This window comes from Chiloscyllium punctatum, chromosome 3 (assembly GCF_047496795.1).
Source record: "Chiloscyllium punctatum isolate Juve2018m chromosome 3, sChiPun1.3, whole genome shotgun sequence".
NCBI classification, from domain to species: Eukaryota; Metazoa; Chordata; class Chondrichthyes; order Orectolobiformes; family Hemiscylliidae; genus Chiloscyllium; species Chiloscyllium punctatum.
Window position 1 is genome coordinate 132,006,587 of NC_092741.1, and position 13,458 is coordinate 132,020,044.

The 13,458-nt window shown below is 40.6% G+C and overlaps 1 protein-coding gene across 3 annotated transcripts in view; it reads right to left on the reverse strand.

The window, feature by feature from the left end:
* dlgap2a (discs, large (Drosophila) homolog-associated protein 2a) overlaps positions 1-13,458 on the reverse strand; it is a 961,527-nt gene that overhangs the window by 665,774 nt on the left and 282,295 nt on the right. For 2 of the 3 annotated variants that reach the window (XM_072560918.1, XM_072560915.1), the window contains exon 2: positions 6,913-7,136. The exons of the other annotated variant lie outside the window; for it this stretch is intronic. In XM_072560918.1, coding sequence (XP_072417019.1) covers positions 6,913-7,015 — 103 coding nt within the window. In that variant the 5' untranslated portion in view covers positions 7,016-7,136. The remainder of the gene's footprint in view (positions 1-6,912; positions 7,137-13,458) is intronic. 3 annotated transcript variants of the gene reach the window in all.

Consider the following 13,458-nt stretch of genomic DNA (forward strand, 5'->3'; position numbering starts at 1 on the left):
TTAGCTAACAAATAGTCAGGATCTGGAATTCATTACTTGAAAGTCTAACAGAAACAGTTTCAATTGAGGCCTTCAAAGAAGAATTGGTAATGACCTGGAAAGACCAAAAAAGAAATGCAGGGTTACAGAGAAAATGTGGTGGAGCAGAATTGGGGGAGTTGTTCTTGCAGAAAGTGGGACAGACACGATGGGCTACATGACATTCTCAGTGCTGTTCTATGGTAGGACTGTTTGACAGGAAGAGGAAAGGGAAGGACAGGGCTCCAAGAGGAAAATAAGGGAGATAAATATAAAATGACAAAGAATGACAACTAAAATGTATTGCGATTGTCATGAGATCAGCCAGGTGGACCTCACAGAATATGGCTATCTTGATTGGAGCTGTTAATCTGGTCCAATCAGGGAGTAGTGGCTGACAGAAAAGAACAGGAATTTCTCCCCCTCCAACTCTATTTTGATTTAGTCCCTACCCTCCCCTTCACTGTTTTGATCACAAAGCATTGCCCTTTGATGTGAAGGGCAGTGCTTGTCACTGGCCACTCGGGTGTTTTCCTATCTTCCAGGTGCTGGAAATTGAATAAAAATTCGTGCACTGTGTCTTTCACTGTGTCTCACACCTGCACACACACACCATGGGTGCTGGGGAATTAGGCAGTAGTGTGGAGGTTAATAGAGAAAAATATAAGAACAGAAATTTCAGACATCTTGTTCACTCTGAGAACTCTATCAGTGTGAAGGAACTCCACATGTAATTAAATGGTGACTTGATGACAAGACATCAGCTTCTTTGGAGTTATTTCAATGGTGAGAGAAAAGCATGCTTCTGAAGAAAATCCGTCGTAACATATATCTTTGAGGTGAGGTAAGCATTTCTGGCACCACACCATTACCTAGGAAGCTGGACTCATTCGATCCTGCTGTTGAAGTTAGGCTCAGTGTATGGAAAGAATGTGTTGCTTTTTCTGGCCAAATGACAATGAGGCAGATGAAAAGAAACAAACTATTCTCCTGACAGTGTATGGACTAGTAGCGTTTTTGGTTATTAGGAGCTTTAATTTCCCTGAGGCAGCACACACATAAATCTTTCGTGAGTTCACTGATTTAGATAAAGAATATTATGCACTCAAACCTCCTCGAATTCTGAGACACTATCAATTTTGCTTGGCAATTTGAGAACCAGGGGAATCATATCAGGAATTTTTACTAAGTTAAGATGACTGGCAGAGGCATGTGACTTTGATGAGATGCTGAGACTGTGTTTGGTATGTAGGATTAATGATGTAAGTATGTAAGAAAAACCTATTAGCTGACACCCAGTTGAACTTCATACAGGCACTAAACTGCTTTTTCATTGGGGAAAATGCAGCTAATGGAGCATATAAGCTGCACGGTATTCTAACGCAAGTTGACACCCTTGCCAGTCTGACTGAGCTTGGGGACAACCACTTGAATGAAAGCAATTGCAAAACCTCACTCAGTACATAACCTGACCAGAGGTGACTCAAGATCAGCCCACAAATGAAATTCCAAAACAAAGCCAAGCTTTGGCCAAATGGTTAATATTTTCTTTAGGATTCGCGCTGGCAAGCCATTGTAGTTGCCTCCGATATCTGGACTCAAGAGAGCAAAAGAGTCCCACTAAACCTAAATTGAGTAAATGAACTCATAGGCACATCTTGGAAAGTCCACCTACATCTAGTCTGAAACAGTTAAGTTGCTTAACCTCCAAATCAGAGCCACTCAATATAAATGTCTGATTAAATGGTCACCTGGTTCAAACTGAGGTTTACAATAACAGGAAAGACCAAAACGGGGCACTTAGAGAACTTGGACATAGTCTTTATACATTTCTCCCAGGTGGGCATACACCTTTGAAGGCAAAAATGTGTTCTAGGGTCCCCAAGTGACCTACTTGGACCAGAGAGTCAAAAAGACCGATTGCATGCATTGGAAGATAAAGTGAGGTCAATCAAAGGTGCCCTGGCTCCCATGTCTGTAGCAGAGCGTAAGTCTCTCCTTGGGCTGGTGAATTATTGTAGACAGTTCATAAATAACCTGACCTCCATCTTGGCACCTTTGCACCAACTTAAAAGAAGTGTCAGCCTTGGAAATAGTCTTGTAGTAAAGCCATAGCTTTCAGAGAAATGAAGAAACAGCTATTATCCTCTAAGGTGTTGGCACACTATGATTCCAAATAATGTCTCCTGTATGGGATCAGGGTACTAATAACACAATGGTGGCACAATGGAGAGAAATGCCCAAGAGCATATGCATTCAGAACTTTGGACAGGAAGATCCAGTTCTAGCAAAACTGTAACACCTGGTGGTAATGGAGGAAACCAAAGGGTTGGCACAACGAGAATTGAAATCATTTTGGATGTGGAGAGATCAGATCATAATAGAGGATGACACGTTATGGGGAGCAACAGTGATTGTCCTGAGCAAAGGATGCCACCAGATACTGGGTCATCCAGGGGTTTCCAGAAAGAGATATTGGTGAGAAGTTGTGTCTGGTAGCCAAGTTTGGATGCAGGCATAGCCACATTGGTGGGACAGTGCCAACACAGACAAAAATTACCACAGCAGCACCTCCCCATATTCTTGGGAATGGCTAGATAAAAACTGGACTCAGTTACATGTCAACAATGCAGTTATTTCATGGGCTCAATCGTTTTAGTCATAGTGGACACTAATTCAAAGTAGCTGGATGTGCAGAGAGTTAGTTTGCTGAACAAAGGGATGACGATAGAAAAATTGTGCTCATCTTTTTCAAAACACGGACTCCCAGAAATGTTGCCCACAAATAATGAGTTTACCAGCAGGGAATTTGAGCATTTCCTAAAGTCAAATGATATTTCATATATAGGGACAGTTCCATGCCAACCATCATCCAATGGTATGGCAGAAAGAGCAGTATAAACTTTGAAGGCAACCTTAAAGAAACAGCCTACAGTTTCACTAGATAACAAACTTTCCGTGTTCCAAATTGATTATAGGACCAACTCTTATGCAACTACAGGGATAGCTCCAGCGGATGCGCTAATGGGGAGAAAACTCCACATCAGATTAATTCTGATCTACTCAGACTTGGGGGAAGGTGAAATGGCATTAGGAACACAAGACTTCACTCAGCAAAAGAGACAGATGTAGTTTGGTGTAGGCACCATGGGAATGACTCTACATGGGTAAAAAGCATGGTTGATCATGGTCAGCTCCAGTGATGTGTAATGTTCGGGTAGGTGTGACAGTCCTGAACAAGCAGGTGGACCTTACGAAAACTGTAAACTTGCAAACAGTGTGGGAGCAAAATGTGCTTGGTTCCTCAACAGCCTATCCAACTCTTCCGGAAACTGAAAGTTTTCCCTCTCTATCAAGTATTGAAGATACCTCGGCATTAGAGATGGACATGGCAGATGTCACTGCTTTGGCATCTTTGCTGTCTGAAGAGGAGAATGAATTTTTTCCAAAATGTCGCAGGTGCAAGAGGTGATACTGTGCCTTACATATCGCCTATATCAGAGGCAGAATTAAAGGAATCTGTTGCAATGGTAAAATGCCTCAGGAGGAGCCACAAAAAAAAACAGGCTTATGTCCTCTGACTTGGAGGGGGAGGGATTAGTCATTGTAACAGGATCAGTGAGGTAGACATTATAGAATGAGTTCCCTGATTGAAGCTGTTAATCTAGAGAGCCCTGGTTGACAGATATAAACAGGAGTATCAGAGTTTTGTTCACTCTTGAGAGCTGTCTCAGAGGGAGCTGGATCAGTGTTAAGGACTCTCTATGTGTAAATAAAGGGTAACTTAATGATGGTATACCAGCCTCTGGAGTTATTTCAAAATGCATATTCGAATTCAAGTTATAGAGGCTTGGTAGAAATTTGAAGAGGAATGGCATGGTCATGGATCAGACCGTCCAATTTACTCCAGGTGTCTTAAATAGGATGAATCAATCATTGTTACTCAGCATGTTATGTTATTTAACTAAATAATTGTTAGCTCAAGTGCAAAACATCACAGCACAAACAAACACTAAAACAGTATTTATACACAAATCATAACTGCAAATGGCCTTTTTGGAGTTCAGATAGGTGGGGTTTTTTTGTTGAAAATTAGAAATAAGCAATAGAGACACAATCATTGGACATGTGATATGCATGTCTACTTTACCATTTTGTTTTTCCTGTGTGTAAAATAATGAGAGATAATCAGTGTATCTTTGAATCTTTATGTGTTTAATGTCCCTTGGTTGCTGCTAAAATGGCTGTGTATGAAAACACAAGACGTGAACACAATGGAAAATTCAATAAGACAGTATGGAGAAGGAAGCTGGCATGGTGAAGAGTGCTGCCAATGGAAGTAACTGCTGATGGTGACCAGAAAATAAGTTCAAATCACAAACTGCTCTAACTGGTAAATTCACCGTAACAGATTACATCATTTAATCATGTTCTGAATGGAGAGCAGGAGTGTCTCATGGTGTGGTCAACATTCTCCCATCAAGTCAAAATACTGCTTGCAACGATTGGATAATAGAAACTGTGCAACATTACTGCTTTTGTTAAACCTTGCCTAACTTCAAAACTTTGTTGAAAGAGATGGACTTCTTATTTGAACACAGAATGACTTATAAAGTGAATGTTCATATGTTTTCATAATATGTTTTCAACTAAAATGCTCTCACTCTAAATTCATTTCTGGTTAATAAGCATTTTCTTCTGAACAACACTAAACATTCCAAAAACAACAAGCACACAAATTAAACAAAAGTTGTCCATTTCTACGGTATTTACCTTTGTGGGTTTAGTTGATGAGGACACCAAATTATGGCCTATCCTGTTTCCTTGATAGTTTACTGGATAAAGGATCCAATCCATGGTCTGAAATTTAAAATGTTTGTAGCTAAAACTACCCCGATTATGTATCAGCCATAGTAGAAGATAAGCACTCACAATTTAGTGTGACTCAATGCAACTGAAGAAATTATGGCAATATTGAGGCTGACACTCCCAATGCAATATTGATCAAGAGCTGTACTGTAGGAGGTGCCACTTTTATGATGGAATACTGAGTTGAAGACCAGGTCGACACATAGGATCCAGACACAATTTTGAAGTTAAGGATGGAATTTCCCTGTTGCCTTAATCAACTTCATTCAAACAAATTGTCTAATAATTAGCACACTGTTGTTGTAGGGCCTATATCACAATATTACAGACTGGACCCGTAAAGATCTTTACTAGTTATAAAGATTAGTGACATTTCCTGAAGTTGCAGTCTCTGCAACATAATGCAAGCTCTTTTCTTCATTAGTGTACTTACGTGGAGATCCTGACATTTTTGGATAGACAGTAGAACCATGCTTGCAGTGTAATGGAAATGGTGAGGGAACTCTGGAAATGAAGATATGAATCTGCTGCTGAATTTACTTGCAGGACTCTTGTTATTGCTGTTGTACTGTGACATTGCAGAGCAATAAATCAAATTGGCTATGCAGTCTGGTGGGAAATCCACAACAGCACCTTTAGGGAATGGTCTACAGCAATCAAATTGAAAGTTGGTATGAGTTTTGCAGCATGGAAATTTGGTGGGAAGAAAGATCAGTGCTTGGTTGGTTGTGATGGCCAATCCCGAAAGAGGGTGAAGGCCAGATAAGTATCCATTGTTTCTCAAGTTTAAGTTTTAGCAATCCTCCCTCACTTTCCTCCATAGACCCTCACCTAGCTATATTGGGAAGGTCAATATTTACACCAAAGGAACAGAAAGATCATATATTGAATCTCTTTGTCTGCACTCAGTATTTTAATCATGGTCAGGACAGTGATTAGCACAATCAATCATTCTCCTCAGTTATCAGACTATACAGTGGAAAGATGAGTAATAATTCAGGATCCTGGTCAAGATTTAAAAACCCGAAATGACAAACGTATAAGTCGATGGAAAATAATATAAAAATTATACCGGGTCAGTTGTTCAACAGTTGGATAGTCAGATGAGTGCAAGTTTTAAGCATAAAGAAAGTAAATGCTTGAAGTCTGCCATATCAGTGGAAAGTGAGTTGTCATCTTCAGTGAATTGGGGAATATTGGGCTTTTCCTATTGAATTATTTCCTAGCAAGAACCCAGTTCTTTGTCAAAATCTGTGGATCATTCGCAATTAATGCTACTTTGATAAAATGAATAACACAGGGTTATTTCTTTAAGATGAAATGTTATAAAAGCAATTAAGCACACAGTGACATAGATTTCACAAGCTAGCTAACTTTCTTAAAATCTAGAGTAACTAAAACTTCCATTGTATGAACACATATGGCAAAATTGTCTTCTACATACAAAATATTTTTTGACAAGGAAATTTTGTGGTGCAATGATACATAACAATCCAGTATATAATCAAAATCCACCTCAGACATGATAATTTCAACTCAGAGCTCACTGTCAGGTTCCTAAAGGGGCTTTGGACATTTGTACCTCAGCTGTTAGTATGTAAACCTTCACAAAACAAATTTCCAAAACAACATTGCTGCTGTCATTTAGACAAATGCTGGGAAGTGTATAATTTGGAAAAAGAAGTATTCATACTGTTTTAATAGAAGCATTCTTCGGAGGACAGGTTGGAAATTGGTGGGGATGTTGTGTTAGAGATTTAGTACTTAGTTAAAGAAGTGCAAAGAAAGGCTTATCTACAATTTGTTTTTCTTGATAATAAGAGTATGCACCAAAAATAGAAAAATGCTCCAACTTATTCAACATCCTTTATATTCCTGACCATCAAAAAGCTCAATTTAAAAAATTAAAATATTTATTTGGTTATTCCTTCTGAACCTTTAGCAGTAGAAAGACAAAGTCACAAGCTTCAATCATTGTTACATGGTTGCTAGATAGATCACAAAACCAATCACAGCTGGACTCACATGAATTTTCTTTGTACTTGTTCTTTGGAACACCCTTAAGTAGTTTTACAATATTCTGCCAACTGATCACAGATTGCATCTTCACCAACAGCCTGGTCAACATGAACGGGGTGGCTGCGTCTCTGGATCCTTTAGATGATTGACTTTTTTCTGGAATTTCTTCGAATCCCCTTTGAGAAGGCACTCTACCACAGCATCAGTAGCCATTTGTCTTTCCATTCTTCCTGCAGTCACATAAAGTACATTTAAAATCTCAGCGATCTTCCAATTCACGGCCTCAAAATCAGAACCAATCTAAGGTTTCCTGACACTCACCCATGTATGGAAGGATTTGCACCAAGATTAAAAATTACATTTTAAAAAATGCAAATTATTCCTAATTTAGAAATTGTTCATCTTGCTTTCCCCCTCACTAAGCTTTCTATTGTTTAAATTGCCTTGCATTCATACAGTTTCTTTGTTGAAAAGACTGCAGAAAACACATTAATCATTATAATTAATCATGCAAAACTAAACACCATATCACTCTGAATCATTTTTTATACGAATGTCAGGTTTTCACTTATCAATTTTGAACCTTATAATCTGTTTGCGCTTCAAGTTTCCCAAAAGTTAACCATCAAAGTCATAATTTTAAAGTGGAGTTTGCTTTTACTACCTAGGGCCTTCACATCACAAAACACATCAGTTATGGTTATGATGATTTTCAGTGGTTTACCATCAACAGTAATCACAACTCAAATCTACATTTTAAGATTCACATCTTAGCAAAACATAGCAACTCAATCCCGAAGACCATGGGTTGCTCAAAGTTCTAATATATAACATTTTACCTTTCAAAGCCAAATACTGTGGCAGGATAGTCTGACTTCAACAATTGAGTGGTAACACTACCAAAGCATTTAAAGTTATAAGGCAGGCCATTAGAAATCTTTTTAAAATAAACGCATATTTATGTTATTCATGTACTTGATTGTGAAACGATTCAAAATAGTAAAGTCAAAATTATTCTATAGTAACACTCATCTTGAGCCTTTGAGAGGCTTTGTTGTAGCACTGAATACTGCTTATTTATTGACTCAGTAAAAGAGTTTCAATGTCTTCCTGATGAGTTATAAGGCTGCAAGTAGGAGCTTTCAATGGCATATAACACTCACTCATTCACAAAAGATCATTAAATATCATCCTTCATTTACTCAATGCATTTAGTAAGCTTATGATGATGTATTGATTATTTCAAATATAGTCATTGCATTAATTACAATTGAGGATCAATATTAGGCAATTTATTTACACTACAATGACCACTGTTATAAACTTGCAAATAGTCTCAGTCATATCTCTTAAATAAACCAAGGCACTGCGCAGTAGAACTTGATCATTAGAGTTGCAATGTCAATTACTGCCTTACAATGTTTCCATATATTCTCAAAAGTCTCATTCAATTCGACCAAAACAAGAATAACTTAATACCATTACACTGTCAACAAGAGCCAGTAGTTTAATATTGTCTGTTGTTTTCACAAGCCAAAAAGCTGAAGATTAGGACATTTCACATAGCCTTTGTTAGACTTTTCCAGTTACGTTAAAATGATATATATCTAAAGATGACAGACGTCATTCACCAGTCTGTTGACTTCAGATTTAGAGTTCAATATTTTGCAGCATTATTTTATTACATTTTATTAATGTCAATGCTTAACATGTTGAGGGCAATCAACAATTATAGAAAAAAGACATTATTGCTGCATTGGAGTTTTGCTCTGAGATACTGATTCACTTCTATCAAATTTCACAAAATGGAAGACCATAAGATGAGTCGTTTGAAATAATGTCAAGAATTATAATATTGATGCATTTGCAGAATTTGTGCCCTTGTTAATCACAGTTTACATTTCAGATTATTGCCTATCTTTTACACAAACAACTAATCACATTAATGCTTTGTACTTGAAAAGAAAACCAACACAAATGTGAACCTCTTAAGCCAGTGAATGACATTTTAGCGGCTATAATATTTTGACTGACAGTGAGGGAAATACTTCTGTCCATCTGCATGTAAGGGGAAGTTTTGATTTGAACTGAGGAGATTCTAAATTTCTTATTTACATATTTTTTCCCCTAACAGCAGTAGTGCTTATTTTTCCCCAGCATCCATGTTGTAAGGGGAAGTTTATAAGCGGATTAGAGTTTTAATCAGTAGCACTATATGCAAGCAGTTTATAAAACTGTTTATCTGTAACTGTCAGAACAGAAACTTGGTCCATGCTTTCTATCAATCAACGTTTGACAGTCAGGTAAATTTGAAAAATTTGCCTACTTAACTTTTATGATAACTTGGGAATAGTTCACATTCCAGTGCACTCCTCCAGTGAGTTGTTACAATACTTACATCAGCAGTTAATAATCATGATTGAGGAACAGAATGCAAATTTTTGAAAAATTTTAAAAAAAGAGTCATTCAATTCAATAAATTCAAGGCATTTTGAGTGGACTGAAGCTCACTTTCCCACCAATCCTCACCATCCTATCCAGAAATAAATTTGCAAGGTGACAGGGAAAAGATGGGAGAGTAGGACTAAGTGAGGACACATGCATGAAAAATTCTGTTTACATTTGTGATGCTCATTTTGAACTGAAATATATGATGTTTTGTAACAAAAGCATTATAACCAAGATCATTCAATGCAAGACTTTACTATACAAGGTAGAGCTATGTTTAACTTTACCTGTGCCTTTCGGGCTAGCAAAGGATATTGAACTCTAAATTAAGTCAGAGGATAATTGTTTTTGGCAAAGTACTTTTGCACCTTGGAGAATGCATGTAAATGTCCAGCAGCAATTCTGAAGGAACCAGGATGATGTGATTACTTTCTTTGCTGCCACCTCTTTACATTTCAGAAACTCAAAAGTATAATTTTAAAAAATATTTATTTGTGGGTTGTGGGCACCACTGGCCAGACAGCATTTATTGTCCATCCTTTGTTGCCCCTCAGAAGGTGATGGTGAGCTGCCTTCCTGAATGACTACACTCTGCAAGCAGGGGGTTTACCCAGACTGCTGTTAGGGAAGGAATTCCAGGATTTTGACTCAGCAATAGTAAAGGAGTAGTAATATATTTCCAAGTCAGGATGGTGAGTGACTTAGAGAGGAAGTTGGTGGTGTCCCCATGTACCTGCTGTCCTTGTCCTTCTCGATGGAAGTTGCTGTGAATTTGGAAGGTGAATCATTGGCGAATTTCTGCAGTGCATCTTATAGATCGTCAATGGTGGATGAAGTAAATGTTTGTGGATGTGGACTACTTTGTCATAGATGGTGTCAAGCTTCTCAAGTGTTGTTGGAACTCCATCTGTATATACGATTGGGGAGCATTGGGTCACACCCCTGATGTGTCTTGTAGACAGACTGGCTTTGAAGTCAGGAGGTGGGATACTCGCTACAGTATTCACAAAATCATAGAAACCCTACAGTGCTAAAGGGTATAAAAGGAGAAAGTGAGGACTGCAGATGCTGGAGATCAGAGCTGAAAAATGTGTTGCTGGAAAAGCGCAGCAGGTCAAGCAGCATCCAAGGAGCAGGAGCATCAACGTTTCGGGCATAAACCCTTCTTCAGGAATGGATTCCTGAAGAAGGGCTTATGCCCGAAACGTCGATTCTCCTATTCCTTGGATGCTGCCTGACCTGCTGCGCTTTTCCAGCAACACATTTTTCAGTGCTGAAGGGGGCCATTCCACCCATCATGTCTGCACCAACCCAGTGAGTCCAAAGAGTAGCCCACCCAGACCCAGATCCCTACCATATCCTGCAATCCTACATTTATCATGTTAATCCACATGGCCTATGCATCCCTGAATACTACCATCAATTTCAACACAGCCAATGCACCTAATGTGTACACCTTTGGACTTCAGGAGGAAAATGACAGTCATGGAGGAAACGGACATAGACACGGGGAGAACTCCACACAGAAGTTGCCTGAGGCTAGAATAGAATCCAGGTTCCTGGCATTGAGAGGCAGCAGTGCTAACCACTGAGCTACTGTGCTGCTCCAAAGCCTCTGACTTACTCTTGAAGCCATTGTATTTATGTGGTTGAGTTTCTGGTCAATAGTAACCCCAAAATATTGATAGTGGGGAATTCAGTGAAACTAATGAATATCAAGGGGCAATGGTTAGATTGTTTCTTGTTGGTGAAAGTGAGGACTGCAAATTTTGGAGATTAGAGTCATGAGTGTGTGCTGGAAAAGCACAGCAGTTCAGGCAGCATCTGAGGAGCAGGAGAATCAATGTTTCAGGCAAAAGCCCTTCGTGAGGAATGGGGCTATGAGCCGAGGGGGTGGAGAGATAAGTGGGAGGGGTTTGGGACTGGGAGATAGCTAAGAATGCAATAGGTAGATGGAGGTGGGGGTGATGGTGATCGGTCAGAGATGAGGGTGGAGTGGATAGGTGGAAAGAAAGATGGACAGGTAGGACAGATCATGAGGGTGGTGCCAAGTTGGAAAGTTGGAACTGGGATAAGGTGGGGGGAGGGGAAAATGAGGAAACTGGTAAAATCCACATTGATGCCGTGGGGTTGGAGGGTCCCGAGGCGGAACATGAGGCGTTCTCCCTCCCGGCATCGACATAAGGGAGTGGCATAGGAGGAGGCCCAGGACCTGCATGCCCTTAGTGGAGTGGGAGGGGGAGTTGAAGTGCTCACAGGGCGGTGGGGTTGGCTGGTGCAGGTTGCCGGAGATGTTCTCTGAAGCCCTCTGCGAGTAGGTGTCCTGTCTCCCCAATATAGAGGAGACTGCATCGGGAGCAACAGATACAGTAAATGACATGTGTGAAAGTTCAGGTAAAACTCTGATGGATATGGAAGGTTCCTTAGGGGCCTTGAACAGAGGTGAGTGGGGAGGTGTGGGGCAAGTTTTGCAATTCCTGTGGTGGCAGGGGAATGTGCCGGGAGGGTGAGTTGGTTGGGCGGGGGGGAAGGGGGGAGCATGGACCTGACGCACAGGGAATGGTCTTTATGGAAAGCAGATAGGGGTGGGGAGGGAAATATATTTCTGCTGGTGGGGTTCATTTGTAAGTGGAGGAAATGGCGGAGGATGATGCGATGTGTGGGGTTGGTGGGGTGCAAGGTGAGGACCAGGGGGTTCTATCCTTGTTGCGGTTGGCGGGTTGGGGTTCGAGGGTAGAGGTGCGGGAAGTGAATGAGATGCTCTGGAGGGCATCAACCACCATGTGGGAGGGGAAATTGCAGTATTTTAAGAAGGAGGCCATCTGGTGAGTTCTGTGGTGGAACCAGTCCTCCTGATGAAGGGCTTTTGCCCAAAACGTCAATTTTCCTGCTCCTCCTATGCTGCCTGATCTGCTGTGCTTTTCCAGCACCACACTAATCTTGATTCTAATCTCCAGCATCTGCAGTACCCATGTCCGCTTGGTCCTCCAGGGAGCAGATGAAGGGGAGGGGGAGGAAGCGGAGGAATTGGGAATTTTACAAGAGGCAGGGTGGGAGGAGGTGTAGTCCAGGTATCTGTGGGAGTCTGTGGGTTTATAGAAGATGTCAGTGTTGACTGGTCACCATTGATGGAGATGGAGAGGTCCAGGAAGGTGTGGGGTTGGGGGGGAAGGCGGTTGGGTGGGGGGGGGGGGGGAGGTGACGGAGATGGTCCAGCTGAGCTTAAGGTCAGGGTGGAATGTGTTGGTGAAGTTGAAGTTGATGAACTGTTCAACTTCCTCGTGCAAGCATGAGGTGACGCTGATACAGTCATCAATGTAGTAGAGGAAGAGCGGGAAATGATGCCGGTGTAACTGCAGAAGATGGACTGTTCTACACAACTGACAGAGACAGGCATAGCTGGAACCCATGCAGGCGCCCATGGTTACCCCTATTTGTCTGGAGGATTCAAGGGAGAAATTATAGAGGGGAGGACCAGTTCAGTCAAATGAATGAATGTGTCAGTGGAGGGGTACTGGTGGAGACATCGGAAAACGAAGAAACGCAGGGCTTGGAGGCCCTCGTCATGGCAGATAGAAGTATATAGGGACTGGATGTCCATGCTGAGATGAGACGTTGGGGGCCAGGGAAACTAAAGTCTTGGTGGAGGGGGTGGCTGGTGTCCCAAACGTATGTGGGAAGTTCCTGGAGGGGAGATAGGACAGTATGTTATTGGTGATGATCATTGCCTGGCATTTGTGTGGTGCAAATGTTACTTGCCACTTATCAACCCAATCTCTACATATAATAGGCAAACAGGAAATACAGCCAGTGGTGATATCAAAGGTGCTAATCACAGTAAGATTTATAGCTTTGGGGATGTTTATAACTGTAGTGTCACTGATATACAATGACTGAAAAAAATCACATTTTATGTTTAATTAGAGGTTCTTCAGGGATTTGTACCAACACTTCAGGAATTTAGTTCTATGATTTTATTTATTCATTGGAGAAATGCATAAAAGAGTGACCTTTACTTGACCTATACATGCATAAGAATGTGACAGGGAATGAATCTCATGGTAATGCAGTAAAAGAAGGTCCTGAATTTTGGTCTTAATTCAT